The sequence below is a fragment of the Jaculus jaculus genome, chromosome 8, assembly GCF_020740685.1.
Source record: "Jaculus jaculus isolate mJacJac1 chromosome 8, mJacJac1.mat.Y.cur, whole genome shotgun sequence".
Taxonomy (NCBI): Eukaryota; Metazoa; Chordata; class Mammalia; order Rodentia; family Dipodidae; genus Jaculus; species Jaculus jaculus.
In genome coordinates this window covers 111,995,757-112,011,423 of record NC_059109.1, presented here as the reverse complement: position 1 = coordinate 112,011,423, position 15,667 = coordinate 111,995,757, and the positions used below count along the sequence as shown (strand labels likewise).

Genomic DNA, 15,667 nt, shown 5'->3' with positions numbered 1-15,667 from the left:
GATGGCAATCTGGGAAATGGAGCCTTGGTGGAGGAGGTGTGATGCTGGGGGTGGGCCCTAAGGTTCATTAGCCCTAGCTTGCCAGTGTTGGGGACACTCTCCTGCTGCTGTTGTCCACCTGATGTTGGCTAGGTAGTGGTGCCCAGCCTCTGCTCATGCCATGTTTTCCCTTACCGCCATAGAGTTTCCCCTCAAGTCTGTAAGCCTAAATAAACCCTTTCCTCCCACATGTTGCTCTTGGTCAGGTGCTTTGTGCCAGCAATGCCAAGGTAACTACTGTACCCAGTGTCTCAGTCCTGGCTCAGCAGGCAATGGGTGCTGAACAGACAGGAGCTCTCAGTGGATGAGGCAGAAGGGGATTGTGACTCGGGTGTGTGAGTCGTGTGTGTTGGTTTGGGGGAACCTGGGTCAGTCACAGCTGAAAAAACATGAGGAATGAAAGGGGAGTGAGTAACCAAAAGCCACGAGGGAGGGAGACCTTGGTGATAATTGTACCCAGGAGTCAGGCTATGACAATCCTGTAGTAATGGGACATCTGATGACTTCAGATTTGTTACTCCTATGTCCTGTTCCTTCCCTTATATCGAGGGGTGGAGATATGTAGGGGGGAAGAAAAGCAAGAGGGACCAGCCAAGGTAAGTACAAAACAAAGTCACTGAGAGCTGAATTAAAGACCCCTCCTGGGATGGAGAGATGGCTTAGTGGTTAAGGCGCTTGCCTGCAAAGCCAAAGGACCCAGGTTTACCTCCTGGGACTCATGTAAGCCAGATGCACAAGGGGGTGCATGCATCTAAAGTTCGTTTGCAGTGGCTGGAGGCCCTGGCACACCAATTCTCTCTCTCTCTCTCTTTCTCTGTACCTGCCTATTTCTGTATCTCTCTCTCTCTCTCTCTCTCAAATAAATAAAAATATTAAAGTCCCCTCCTGCTCCTCTGCCAGGTCTTCAATGTGTCTGATGTAGGCCAGACACAGCTCAGGACAGAAGGAAAATGCCAGACCCTAGGAGGGCCCCTCATAGAGACTCGCCCCAAGTGCAGGGAAAGTGGAGCATTTTATTGACAACACAAACTACTCAGCATGGCGTTGACACGGGTTCTCTGACCTCGGTCTTCAGACGGCCCCGTGCGGGCCCTGATTGTCGCTGGGTGATGGCTGCATCCTTTCCAGGGTCAGGGCAGATGGCAAAGAGGGTGGGAGGTCTGCAGAGGGACCTGTGGAGACCGAGCAGACTCGGGGCTGGGGCTGGTGCTCGATCAGTTCACTTCGGGACCGGTTCTGGCTTCTTCTCACAGCATCTGCTCACGTCGCTCATGTGCTCAGCACCAGAAGGTCCTTGGAGGGCAGAACGGAGAACGAGATGAGCAGACGGCGGCACTGGCTGCAGCTCCCACCACTTGCCTGTCTTTGCACGGAGCGGGTCCTTTTCTGGGATGAATGGAGTCAAATGCATGGCTGGGCCATTATTGGGTTTTGTTGTTTTGCTTGTGTATGTGTGGATGGTACACGCGTGCATGTTCGTATGTATGTGGGTCCGTATGTGTGTGCATGCATATGGAGGTCAGAGGTCCAGGTCAGAGGTCTTGCTCAAATGCTCTCCATCTTGTTTTTATTTTGTTTTTGAGACCAGGTCTCACAATGAACTTAAAGCTCACCATCTGAGCTAGACTAGCCACTCAGCAAGCCTCCTGAGTGCTGAGATTACAGTCACATGTCACCATGCCTGGCATTTATGTGGGTACGGGGGAATCCAAACTCAGGGGTCCTCATGCTTGCACAGCCAAGACTTCACTCAGCTCTGCATTATCTTGCCCTACATAGAGGCCCTTGGGCAGGATGCAAGCCACTTCCCTGCTTGACCCCTCAACTCCTTCTCCCAAGTAAGAGAAGCAAGCTGGAGCCCTTCTCACAGCCTTCCTAAGTCCAATTAATGGCATTAAAAAAAAAATTCCCAACAACAAAATCAATAGTAAACGTAATCGATTATAACCCATGGAAGAAAATACATGTCCATGAGTCTCTTGATACAGATAACCCAGTGCATGCCGGGGCATGAAGAACAGCTCTTCCTCACCAAAGAATTCTAACTGATAAATGAGAAAGGAATCCCAGTAGGCCAACACCACACTGTTGCAGGCAGGAGGGAGGTGGGGGAGGAAATGGGATGTGTGCGCCCTCTCAAGGCCTACATGAGTGCCAAAGGGAAGGAGAGTGGCTTCACCACGGGGCAGCAGCCTGGCAGGAACCACCTGAGGCAAGTGACAACAAGCAAGCTTGTCCCTGAGAAGCCCTGACAAGTGCAGTGAGAAGGGCCTGGCCCCATCCTGAGTCTCATCTAAGTGGAGGTCCCTCCCACCAAACAGGCCAGACCTATCAAAAATGTCAAGGTCACAAAACAAGGAGAAGGTGAGGATGTGCCCAGATGGCAGGACTCAAGGAGTCAGGAGGGCAAAATGCAAGATGGGACATTATGAGTTCAAGCCTGAGCAGAATAGAGGTCGAGTGGGTGAGCTGGCCTGGGGACCACATCCATGGGCTTCTTGGTTCTGGTCACTGTGCTCTGGTTACACAAGCTGCTGATGCTAGGGGGACCTGAGGGAAAGAGTATTCTGGAACAAGCTATTCTGTTTTGCTTGTTTTTTTTTTTTCCTTTAAGTTTAAAATCACATCAAGCCCGGCATGACACACGCCTTTAATCCCAGCACTTGGGAGGCAGAGGTTGGAGGATCACTGTGAGTTCAAGGCCAGCCTGGGACTACAGAGTGAGTTTCAGGTCATTCTGAACTAGAGTGAGACCTAACTCAAAAAACAGGTCCAGGGATCACAAGGCCAGGTGTGGGGCTAGAGCTACCTTTCTATTTGTTTGCCCAACACCTGTTTACATTTAAAAAAACATTTTACTTTATTTTATTTTATTTGACAGAGAAAGAGGGAGAGAGAAAGAAATTGGGTGCACCACGGCTTCCAGCCACTGCAAACAAACTCCAAACGCGTGCATCTGACTAATGTGGGTCCTGGGGGATCGAACATGGGTCCTTTGGCTTTGTAGGCAAATACCTTAACCACTAAGCCATCCCTCCAGCCCCCTGCTTACATTTTTATAGTACTTGTGTTATCTTTTTGTTATTCTAGAATAAAACTTGGACTATATATCCTAGTTAGACATATTTTTTTTTAAACTTTTTTTGGGGGGGGCATGGTCTCATTCTGGCCCAGGCTTATCTGGAACTCACTCTGTAGCCCAGGCTGGCCTCACACTAGTAGAAATTGTCCTATCTCAGCCTCTCAAGTGCTGAGATTAAAGCCGTGTGTCACTACACCCTGCTGTACTTGGAAGGCTGAGGCAGGAAGATCACTCTGAGTTTGAGGCCGACTAACGCTATATGTAATGAGTTATAGGTCAGCCTGGGCCCATGTGAGACCCTGCCTCGAGAAAAACCAAAACAACAACAACAACAAAAACCCAATATAATTCCTTTTCTGGAATATGAAGGAGAAAAAATATATATGTAATTTATAATAAAATGATATGAATTTTGATATGACAAATCACACATGCTTATTCAGGAAATAAAATACCCATTTCCTACTAATTTCAACAAAAGCCCTGGGTGCTGATTGTACAGCCAGGTCTGAAGAGGAAAGGTTTGAGCCCAGTGGAATGACATCGGGTGAGTGGTCTGCCCTTCCTGATACAGGTCTCTCACCTAGCATGTGAGCATAGATGCCAGCTGGCCCCAAAATCATGTGGCACAGTGCTCGGGGCGCATGCTAAGCCAGTGGTGAGATGAAGATGCAAACTTTGTACCGACCCCATTGTGTTTCCCAACCCCTTTGCTAACATGAGTAATGAGCCAGCGCTGTTGCTGAATGCTGCTGTGTCATTTCTCATCACAAGCTCCACGAAGTGGGTACTGTGGCTTCCTGTTATCCACATAGGGAAACTGAGGCTCGGAGCATTGTTGTGGCCCTGGACGGGACCGGGACAGGCATCCCTGAGGATAGTCCCAGAGCCTGTGCAGAACATCCAAGGTCACTGTTGGCTCCCAAGGTCACTTGTCACCTCCCTTGACTTCTCCCTGACATGGCGGGTGGGTCTGAGCCTAGCATGGGTGCGAGGAGCCGGCATCTCTCACACCAAGAACGCTGCAGATGCCTTCAGCGTGTTAGAATGGAAATTCCAAGTCTAGGGCAAAGGCTTAGGTCCATTCTGGAAGTGTGTTGCAAGGAGCACAAGGCACCAGGATGCTTTGGGGCACACTGTGGCATTCTTTATTCTAATGGGTGATTCTGGTGGTGGTGGATGGTTCCAGAATGCTTACTGCATTCCAAGAGCTGTGCAGGTGCTTTGCACATGGGATCTTGTTTTATCCTAAAAGCAGCCTGATAGGAACTGACTAGTTACCTGATAGGTAACTGACTAGCCTCTTTAAAAAAAAAAATATGTTTTATTTATTTATTTGAGAGAGAGAGAAAGAGAGGGAGGGGAAGGGGGAAAGAGAGAGAGAGAGAGAGAATGGGCACACCAGGGCCTCCAGCCAGTGCAAATGATCACCAGACACATGCACCCCCTTGTGCATCTGGCTTACATGGGTCTTGGAGAGTCCAAGCAGGGTCCTTTGGCTTTGCAGGCAAACACCTTAACTGCTAAGCCATCTCTCCAGCCCCCTACCCTCTTTTTAAGGAGATGAAAGGTGAGGTTTAGAGAAGTTAAGCAGCATGCCCAGGGCTACCCAGCTAGAAACTGGCAGATGCACAATTTGGCCCAGGCTGTTCATAACACCAAGACCTCATTCTTTAATCCTAACGCTTTCTGATCAAAGCCACACTTTAGGTGGCTGGAGGAATTGCTTAGTGGTTAAGGCATTTGTCTACAAAGCCAAAGGACCCAGGTTCTATTTGCCAGGACCCACATTAGCCAGATGCACACAGGTGCATGCCACTGGAATTTGTTTGCAGTGGCTGGAGGCCCTGATATGCCTATCCTCTCTCTCTGTGAAATAAATAAAAATTTTAAAAATAAATTTAAAAATAAAACAAAATAAAGCCATACTTTAAGGATAGAATTGGAAAGGTTGGGGTGAAAGCCAGCCAGTGTTCTACGGGGTGATTTCTTGGATGAATGAACACCTAGACAGGATGCTCACATATGGCTTTAGCCTTTCCTATACCTTCCACATTTCAAAGACCGACCACGAAGTGCCTTTTATAGGAAATAAGAGCTTCTGCATTTGGGTGCACCCTCTGTCAGTCAACTGCTTCAGGAATATCTGTCCAAAGGCCTGGGTCCCCACTGGGCTCAGGGAGCCAAGAACGAGGATTGTTCTTGCTCACGCTGGACCCTAGTCCCCTGCAGCATGTGGCACAGCAGTAGGTGCCCAGTGAAGTACATCGCACTTTCACCTGCGCAGGCTCCAAGCCTCAGCTTTCCCAGCAGGAAGGTGGGAGCAGTGGGCAGGGATCTCCTTGAAGGAGTCTTGACAGCTCGGGTTCTTGTTCCCTCAGCCCTGTACTTAGAAGGGAGCCACTTCATGTCCCTTCCCTTCTCTTCTTCTCCTCACTGGGCAGAGTTGATTGCAAAGGCCGAGAGGGAAGCAAAAGTTATCTCCCCTTACCTCCAAGACGTCGATGTCGGCATTGCTGAAGTCGATGTTGAGGATTTTGGGGAGGGGGACTCCAGAACCCAGCACAGCTGTAAAACGGGGGGGGGGGGGGAAGAGAGTCAGGTGTGGTCAATGTGATCAAGAGGTAAATATTTGCCAGGAGGCAAATATTTGCCAGATGACTTCTTTTCTGCCTCTAAGCCTTTGGCCTTACAGTTCCTGCCTGGAGAACATTCCAGCACATTAGCCTCCTGGTGGCCGAGATCTTCCTTTGAGTCACATGTCCGGTCCTCCCTGGCAGGGGATGAGCCTGTTTTCTCTACTCCATGGTGCTTCCTGGATCCTAGGTCCAGCAACCCCAGGCAGCTGTTGGTCCCGCCTCACTCCAGACCTCCTCTACCAGAGAAACCACCACACAGTACTTCTGTTTCTGTACCTGATCTCATGGGGGGCGGGGGGTCCCCAGCATCACAAAGCTGTTGGCCCAGTACAAAGGAGGGGATAAACATTTGCTGAGTAAAGGAATGGAGCAACGCAGTGGGGAGGAGCCATAGCACATGACGACCACGGGTTTATGTTTGGTTTTAGGATGTCAGAGCCTAAGTAGACGTGCTAGCTAATGTAGAAAGAAATAAGGGCAAAGGGGAAGAAGGAAGGGAGAGGAAAGGGAAGGTAGGGAATGTGGGTTAAGTGAGGATTAGTCAGGGAGCTGAGGACACTGTCGATCTACCCAAAAGGAGTAACTACCCCGTTTCCCCATCTTGCTTAGTCACAGAACCCTTTTCTCTGGGTGCTACTGTCTTACGGAACCCTTTTTGTTTTGGTTTATTTGTTTTGTTTATTTATTTGTGTGTGTGAGTGAAAGAGAGGGGAGGGAAGAGCGAGAAAGAGAGGGAGAGAGAGAGAGAGAATGTGTGCACCAGGGCCTCTTGCCATTGCAAACAAACTCTGTATGCATCTGGCTTTATGTGGGTACTGGGGAATTGAACCCAAGCTGGCATGGTTTGCAATCATGTGCTTTTAACCACAGAGCTATCTGTCCAGCCCTGGGTTTTTAAAAATCATTTTATGTATTGATTTATTAGATACGGGGGTGGGAGAGAGAGAGAATGGGCACGCCAGAGCCTCTAGCCACTGCAAACTCCAGATGCATGCGCCATGATGTGCATCTGCCTAACATGGGTCCTAAAGAATTGAACCTGGGAACTTAGGCTTCACAAGCAAACTCCTTATCCGGTAAGCCATCTCTCCAGCCCTTGTTTTGTGGTTTTATTTATTTATTTTTTTGAGACAGTGTTTCAGGTAGCCCAGGCTGGCCTCAAATACAGTATATTGTCAAGAATGACTTTGGACTTCTGGTCTTACTGCCTCTATACCCGACCCCTGAGTGCTGGGATTATAGAGATCAAATTGGAGATACTGGAGATCAAACTCAGGGCTTCGTGTATGCTAGGTAGGCACTTTACCCACTGAACCTCATCCCCAGAACCCACTTTGGAAAACATGGATCTAGTCCGGGATCTTACTTTTGAACGTGATAAAGTGCATGTTGAGAAGATAAAAGGATTTGCTTCCAGGGTATAAATCTCCATGCCAGCCTAGTCCTAATACTTTACTCTGTCTCTCAGGAACGTGCCTGGGCTCTGTGACCAGCTCCTTTTCTGTCATCGAGATTCAACTTCTGATGATGGGTCTCTGAATGAGGATGGGTTTGTTATCAAGTTCTTTCCAAAGGAGCTGTGACTGAAGTGTCTCATGACATCAGCTGGCATGTGCCAGCCCTTGTCCTCTCTCCCATGAAACAGCAGTGGAAGTATACAGTAGGTGCTCAGTGAAGTATATCACCCCCCCCCTAGGGGTGAGGCTGAGACCCTTCATCATAATTGGCCCATTGGTCTGCTGCAGCAGCTGCCCTGGCCAGAAGGAGTAAAGCAAGCTCTGACTTCTCCATTCAAAATGGGGGCAGGGCTCGAGAATGGCCCAGCAGGTAAATTGCTTGCCTGCAAAGTCAAAGGACCTGGGTTCGATTCCCCAGACCCACATCAAGCCAAATGTACAAGATGGCATATGTGTCTTGAGTTTGGTTGCAATGGCTAGAGGCTCTGGTGCTCCCATTTTCTCTCTCTTTCAAACAAAGAAACAAATAAATAGAATAAAATATATTTTAAAAATAACTTTTCAAAACGAAGTGGGGCAAGAAGCTATTCTTACTGATAAGTGGCTGTGGAGGAGAGAGCATATTGGGGATTATGAGCTGGAGGGGTTACAAGGTAGAGAGGGTGTTATGAGGTGGAGGGATTATGAGGCGGGGGGGTTGAGGTGGAGGGGTTATGAGGAAGAGGAGTCTTGGGGGGAGGGATTATGTGGTAAAGGGGTTATGGGGGGAAGGGTTATGAGGTAGAGGTGGTTATGAGCTGGAGGGGGTTATGAGGTGGGGGGTTGTGAGGTGGAGGAGTTATGAGGTGGATGGGTCTTGGGGAGAGGGGTAATGTGGTAGAGGGGTTATGGAGGGGTTATGTGGTGAAGGATTTATGAGGTAGAGGGGTTATGGGGGAGGTGTTATGAGGTAAAGGTGGTTATGAGGTGGAGGGCTTATGAGGTAGAGGGGTTATGAGGTAGAGGAGTCTTGGGGGGAGGGGTTATGTGGTAAAAGGGTTATGGGGGAAGGGTTATGAGGTGGAGGGGGTTATGAGGTGGGGGTTGTGAGGTGGAGGGGGTTATGAGGTGGGGGGTTATGAGGTGGTGGCAGTGTTTAAAATGAGGAGAAGTACCTGTTATGCCAGGGTGACCAAAAGTGCACACAGTTAACAGGGAGTCAGGACAGACCTTGACTGTATCTCAAGTGGAGGAAAGAGTTCAGAAGGAAATACCAATAGATGCTCTGAAGACTTGTCTGTAAGGCGACACCTTAACCAAACTATCCTGAGGGGCTTGGGGCTGTGTAGCTCAGTGGTAGAATGCTTGCCTGGCACCCATGAGGTACTGGGCTCCATCCCCAACACCACAAAAACAAAAATGATCAACTAACCAGCTAACTAAAAAATTTTTAGTTCCGGGTGTGGTGGCGCACACCTTTAATCTCAGCACTTGGGATGCAGAGGTAGGAGGATCGCTGTGAAATCGAGGCCACCCTGACAGTAGTTAATTCCAGGTCAGCCTGGACCAGAGTGAGACCCTACCTCAAAAACAAAACAAAACAGAAAACCTGCTAGTCAAACAAGCAGGAAGCAGCCACACAGTAATGTGGACAAATATTTCTTGCTAAATAAAGATAGCTGTTAAATGAAGCATGGTAACACACTTGTAAGCTCAATACATGGGAGACCGAGGCAGGACAATCACAAGTTTGAGGCCAACATGGGTTACGTGGAGAGGCCCTGTCTCAAAAGCCTAAAAATATGTCAGGCGTGGCGGTGCATGACTTGAGTAGCACTCAGGAGGCAGAGGTAGGAGGATCGCTGTAAGTTCGAGGCCAGCCTGAGACTACATCGTGAATTCCAGGTCAGCCTGGGCTAGAGGGAGACCCTACCTTGAAAATCCAAACAGAACAAAAGTCTCAAAATAATTTGTATGTGTGTGGCTCATGTACGGGTACAAGAACGCAGCTGCGTGTGGAGACCAGAGGTTGACATTAGCTGTCTCCCTCTGTCACTGTCCACTGAGACAAAGGCTATCAGAGAACCCAGGGCCTCGCCAATTCTGCCGGAGAGTCAGACCCAGGTTCACGCTGTGTGTGAATCAAAAGCACTCTGAACGAACTTCTCAGAAAACGCTACTGAGGTAATGTAGCTGTATATCCAACATGCTCAACAAGACAGTAGTCACTAGGTCCCCAAGCTGTGTGCCCCGGAGAGGAGCGCATTCAATGCTCACCATTCAATGCGGGCATAAATGCCAGGTCGAAGATCTTCTCAACCAGCACCTCCATGATGGACACCTGCAGGGGACGGAGGAATGGGGACTGAACGCAGGCAGGGGTTCATCCAGCTCAAGGTGGGTACCCATCACGGTGGCCCAAGATGCAGGCCCAGTACTGCTCTGGGAAAACCAAGGTTCTGTCCAACAGAGTCCCTGGAACCCACCCCCCCCAACTGATCCACCAGATGACAGCTGTGTGCCACACCTGGACTGTCTGTGGAACTCCCAACAATCAACTTTGGTTGTGGCAGTCAAGTAAAACCAGCTGCAGAGCAGGGCAGGGAATGGTACATTTCATGGGCACACGCATGAGCATGCCACGCACCACACCACACATACACGCAAAAAAAAAAAAAAAAAAAGGAAATAGCTTGACTCGGAGCTGCTCACATGCCTCGCTTGACCCCTCCATGAGGGACCCCCGAATTCCCAGGAAGCAGCAGCCCCACCCACTTGGAGCCCAGATATTTCAGCTCCAGTCCCAACTTGGCCCAGCCAACCCCAAAGTTTCTCTGCCTAACAGTGAGCTAGTAATAGCGACTTCACCAGCTGTAGGGCTTTGGGTTAAAGAAGCTCAAGACAAGCAACAAAATGAAAGGGTCTGCCTTCCTCAGCTGTCAGCTTATGAGACAGACAGACAGACAAAAGACGGAGACACACAGGGATAGGCACACAGAGACAGCTAGTGACTTTGAAGCCTTAGATGGGGTAGAAGGCCCAAGAATGAAGAAGAGAAGAAACAGGGCTCAATCTTGAATCCCCAAAATGCCTCAGATTCGTGAACCCTCAGGAGAACAAGATTCCAGGTCCCAGGTTTAAAAAGGAGGTGAGGCCAAACCAGTTTGTCTGACAGAAGGAAGTGGAGGCGATGCTCATGGTCACCCTGGGGTCAGTGACCCCTGAACTCTAAGACACCTAGGACCTGGCCATTCTGTGACCTCAGTTTCCTCTCCTGCCCACCTGTGAGATGAGCTGGCAACACCGGCACCTGCCCTTTGGAATTCCCAACCTTGCTGGGCTCAGCCAGCCTCAAAGGATGCTCTTCCCAGGAGATTTTCCCCTGGGCTTCTCTCCCAGGGGAGATCACCCTGGAGCCGGAGCCCAGTACTTACATCAAAGTTGCCCACGTTTGAGGTTTTGAGGTTGAGGGTGGCCCTGCATGAAAAGAGAGCGGATGTGAGAAGCAGCAATCCCCCTGGGGTTCATAAGGCCTCTCCATATCCGCAGCCCTAGCCTCCAGCCTGCCCGGGAGACCTCTTGTCCTGTTGAAGTTTGCCAAGACTCATGCCTGTTCCCTGACGGAGCACGAGGGACGCCCCACCCGCCGTGCTGAGGGTTTTCTGTCCACCGCCCGGCTGTGTGGCCTTAGCCAAGCTGCTTCACCTCTCTGTGCCTCAGCGTGTGAGTGACGGTCAGGCCTAGGCGAAAGATTCCGACGTAACCTTAGAACCACCTGCAAAGCCCAGCCAGTGCCCCCGTGTGGACAGAGATGGTCACTGCCTGACCTAATCCTCAGCGCCGCCGCAGGAAGGGCTCATCCTCAGACAAGAACGCTAAGGGTCAGAGGGGAAATCACTTGGCCAATTCAATACAACAGGCCCACGGGCCCGGCTGGCACCGGGCACCTCTCTGTGCTTGCTACGTAGCCCGAAGTTAGTACATCCGCCTCAGAGCTGGGCAGAGGGAGCCCGGACTCCACTCCCGAGCCCATGCTCTCCGCTACCGTGTTACTCCGAGGAGGGAGGCCTGGGAGCCGGGTTATGTTTTGTACCAGAAGGCCTTCGTCTGGCCGCAGCCCACGCCCCTACCTGAGAGGCCACACCAGGCCTGCCCAGGGGAGAAAGCCTTGGGATCCGGCCAAAAGGATGGGCTGGGCGTCCAGAGGGAAGGACAGAGGCCTTCTGGGGGAGAAGCGTCCCCACTCTGGACGGTTTTCTTCCTTCCTGACGGCTACAGCCACCCCTCTCTCTCCCCACCCAGCAACCAAGTGCCTCAAAGTGCCCGCATCACTCTCCATGCTGGAAACTGCAGCCTACCCCTTGAAGGCCCTTTCCCTCACCAGGCCTCGAGCATGGCTTGACTCACGCCATCTTGTGCAGGGCCCCATGGTTGGGCTTCGTAGGCATTTGTCATAGAAACACAGTGACTCAAGCATATGCAGACACTGCCAAGCAAGGCCTCATTAACTGAGGTAGGGGCGATGGTAATCCTTTTACATCCATGAGCTAAGGTCAAGTTTAAACAAAGGCACTTGAAGCACTTAGCTCAGTGCCGGTGTACCGGTGCGTCAACGGTTAACAGTTACTGTTTCATCAGTCTTACGAAGCAGGGACTATTGTCTCATCCTCAGACAAGAACGCTAAGGGTCAGAGGGGAAATCACTTGGCCAATTCAATACAACAGGCCCACGGGCCCGGCTGGCACCGGGCACCTCTCTGTGCTTGCTACGTAGCCCGAAGTTAGTACATCCGCCTTCCCATTCCTAGAGCAGGAGACTAAAGCCTCTGATGGAACAGGTCCTTCGGGAGGCCGCTGTTAGTCACAGGTTCTGTCTGCTCTGTTCCCAAGAAGCACCATCGCCTCTGCAGCCATGGTTGGGGAGATTTATCCCAACTCTGACAGCCACACTGGAGACCTCCATCCCTCCCTGGTGGCCCTGGGGAGCCAGCACAGAACCAAGGACTTGTGATCTAAGGAGCAGGTGATCCCCCTCGCAGAAGAACCACTTACTTGTCCAGCTTGGTGTCGATCATGAGCTTATCGCCTTCCACAGAAAATGAGGCCAAGAGCTCCGTGTCCTGGAGGGAGAGGAGGAGAAATGGGCGTCATTGCCATCACGCAAGTCACCACCTCTGGCTGAGGACTCACTGTGTGTGGTGCTCACTGGAGCATTGTTCTCCTGAGCGTGGTAGACTGATGGATGTTTGGTCAATGCCCATGGTATGATACATCAAAATGCCTCATTGTTCTCATAGCTACGTGTATCAACTTAAAACTAAGAACGATGGGCCAGAGAGATGGCTTAGCAGTTAAGATGCTTGCCTGTGAAGCCTAAGGACCCAGGTTTGACTCTCCAGGACCCACGTAAGCCAGATGCACAAGGTGGCACATGCATCTGGAGTTCGTTTGCAGTGGCTGGAGGCCTTGGTGTGCCCATTCTCTCTCAACCTGCCTCTCTCTCTTGCTCTCTGTCAAATAAGTAAATAAAATCTTTAAAAAGTACAACACGGGACTGGAGAGATGGCTCAGCAGTTAAGACGCTTGCCTGCAAAGCCTAATAGCCTCAGTTTGATTACCCAATACACATGTAAGCCAGATGCACAAAGTTGGGCATGCATCTGGAATTTGTTTGCAGTGGCTAGAGGCCCTGGAGCACCATTTACACACTACCCCCCCTTCCCACTCGTTCTCTGTATCTCTACACTTGCAAATAAATAAATAAAATATATTTTTAAAGTAAAGCACAATATTTAAAAAACACAAAGATTCCATGTAAAATAGTTGTGGAAACTGCTTGATTTGTTCCCTATTAGGCACCAGGGGCAAGGGAACAAGTATCAACTGTGTTGTTTTCCCTCTTCCTCAGCATCTAGCAGGAAACACTGCCCATAGCGGGTACCCAATAAATATGGCCAGACAACGGCATGGCTGCGTGGCCTATGTGAACGCTGAGGCCTAAGCATCTCACTAATGTCTGGCTGCCATTCCCAGAGAGAAGCAAACCCAGGCCCAGAGACAGGATGAGAATGGATCCTTTGGCTCCAAAGCTGAGCAAGTCATCAGTGGTGGGGACTGTGGGCATGTGAGGAGGTTGAGGAGGCCCAGGAGACCACGTGGCACAGCTTGAGGGCCAGCCGGGGGCCTGTAGCTCAAAACACATACCACGTCAAGGAGGCAGATGGTGGTCACCACGTCATTGGGCTGGGAGACGATGACCTCAGCGGTGGCAAGCACCTTCACCAGAGCCTTGTCCTTCTGCAGCATCACGGATGGGGGCTTGGGCACCTGGATCCTGATGGTGAGTGGGCGGGACTCAGGGTACTGCTGGAACACCTGTAGGTGATGCCAGGAATGGCGGGTCCTCAGCAGTGGGTGGTACCAAGGGTTGTCATCCAACCTCCAAGTAGAGAGGGGGCTCCTACAGGAGACCTTCCAATCCTTCTCTATCACTCTATGCCTACACACCACCATTGACCCACCGTAGGGCAGGGCAAAGGGCTGCCCTCTCTGAGCCCCTCACATAGAATTGCTATGAGGACTACATATGATAGTACCCACGGAGCCTCCAGTTCAATGCCCTAGTCCATAGCTTTGAACCAAACGGAGTCTCCCATGGCACTGGGCCAGAGGTTGAGCGGCAGTCTCAGTTCTGTTCATTTGATCACTACTTTTTCCAGTGGGCTACAAACGAGAAAGCAGAGTCTGGAAAGAATGGTCTAGAAGGTGATTCAAAGCCAGCAGGAGACACAGCGCCCTCTGCCACCCTTCCTTGGATGAGAAAGTAACAGCCCTGACTGGCCTCCGTCATCTGTCTCCCCTCACACTGGCTGGGTTTTCTAAGGGCCACAGTCTTGGGGAAGACTTGAGTCTGCTCCTACAGATTGGCTCTCCCAAAGCTAATTTGCTAAAGGGACAATTTGCCAGATGAGACTTGTCACATTTATTAAATAACTGGTTTACCAAAAAAAAAAAAAAAACCCCACCTAATTTTAAGGAATGTTGTTCTCAAATATATTAAAGCCAACTAGGACAGCTACATAAACTCAGGGTATTTTATTTATTTTATTTTTTATTTATTATTATTATTTATTTATTTGAGAGTGACAGACACAGAGAGAAAGACAGATAGAGGGAGAGAGAGAGAATGGGCGCACCAGGGCTTCCAGCCTCTGCAAACGAATTCCAGACGCGTGCGCTCCCTTGTGCATCTGGCTAACGTGGGATCTGGGGAACCGAGCCTCGAACCGGGGTCCTTAGGCTTCACAGGCAAGTGCTTAACCGCTAAGCCATCTCTCCAGCCCAACTCAGGGTATTTTAAAAGGCGAAGACAAGGCTGGAGAGATGGCTAAGTGGTTAAGGTGCTTGCCTGCAAAGCCTAATGACTCTGGTTTGATTCCCCAGGACCCATGTAAAGCCAAATGCACAAGGTGGCACATGCATCTGGAGTTCACTTGCAGTGGCTGGAGGCCCTGCTGCTGCCCCCCCCCCCACTATTTCTCTATGCTTGCAAATAAATGAATAAAACTATTTTTAAAGAAGTCAGAGGGCAGGGGAGTTAGCTGAGCGGTTAAAAGAATTCACAGCCATTTCCCATGCCAACCTTGCCCTTGGGAAGGCCCAGGTAATCTTGCACACATGAGAATTGGAATTCTGGTCAAGTTCATGTTCAATGCATAAATTTAGTAAATTCAGCCATCTGATCATTGCCCCTAAACTCACCCTCAAAAGGATGGGCTTTTGACAAATCAGTCATTTGACAAGTTGGTTTTTCCAAGGGGGATTTTTAGGACACATCTCCAGAGGGGTCTAGGGTCCCAATATCCCCAACCAGGAAACACAGTATCTCTAAGGCTTAGCAAGGAACCCCCAAAGGCAGCTGGAGTGTCTCCCCAGATCAGCAAGGCCTCAGAAGGCCATCTGCGTGCCGGTCAAGCTTCTCAGAGTGACTCCACCCAGCCTGGGGATCCCAACACCTGCCTCTGCGTCTATCTTGAGCTCCCGGCATGGACCTTGAGCCTTATCAAGCCTGACATCCTTGAAGTCCAGCTTGACCTCTGCCTTGGTGTGTGACCTCTCGGCACTGTCACTCAGCTGTGAGTGGGGGGCCTGATACCACCAATGAAACAGTGAAATCTAAGGTACCACAAGCGGCAAAGTGCAGTAAGTACAGGAAATTGTCCAGTGAATGGAATCCATGACAAGGGGTCCATCTGCCTCCTGTCTGTGACCAAGAGAATGGTGCCCCTGCAGTTCCACTGATGACCATACGAGGGCGATGTTGATAGATGAATTGGATCCCCAGCCCCTCCTCCCTCTGGATTCCTAGGCAAGGCAGGTGAGGAGAAAAGGAACGTGCCCCAGATGGCGCTAGAGGACCATTATTCGCTCCTGGCAGCGTGTTCACACCCAGCTCTCTGCAGCCAGGCAAT

The 15,667-nt window shown here is 50.4% G+C and overlaps 1 protein-coding gene across 1 annotated transcript in view; it reads right to left on the bottom strand.

Annotated features, from left to right (window-relative positions):
* Positions 1-1,197: 1,197 nt before the first annotated feature.
* The window catches only part of Bpifb4 (BPI fold containing family B member 4), a 29,794-nt gene continuing 15,324 nt past the window's right edge, over positions 1,198-15,667 (bottom strand). The window contains exons 11-16 of the mRNA XM_004668089.2: positions 13,401-13,571; positions 12,249-12,316; positions 10,631-10,673; positions 9,474-9,537; positions 5,613-5,689; positions 1,198-1,332 (exon numbers count right to left, since the gene is read on the bottom strand). Of these exons, the coding sequence (XP_004668146.2) occupies positions 1,309-1,332; positions 5,613-5,689; positions 9,474-9,537; positions 10,631-10,673; positions 12,249-12,316; positions 13,401-13,571 (447 nt within the window). The 3' untranslated portion in view covers positions 1,198-1,308. The remainder of the gene's footprint in view (positions 1,333-5,612; positions 5,690-9,473; positions 9,538-10,630; positions 10,674-12,248; positions 12,317-13,400; positions 13,572-15,667) is intronic.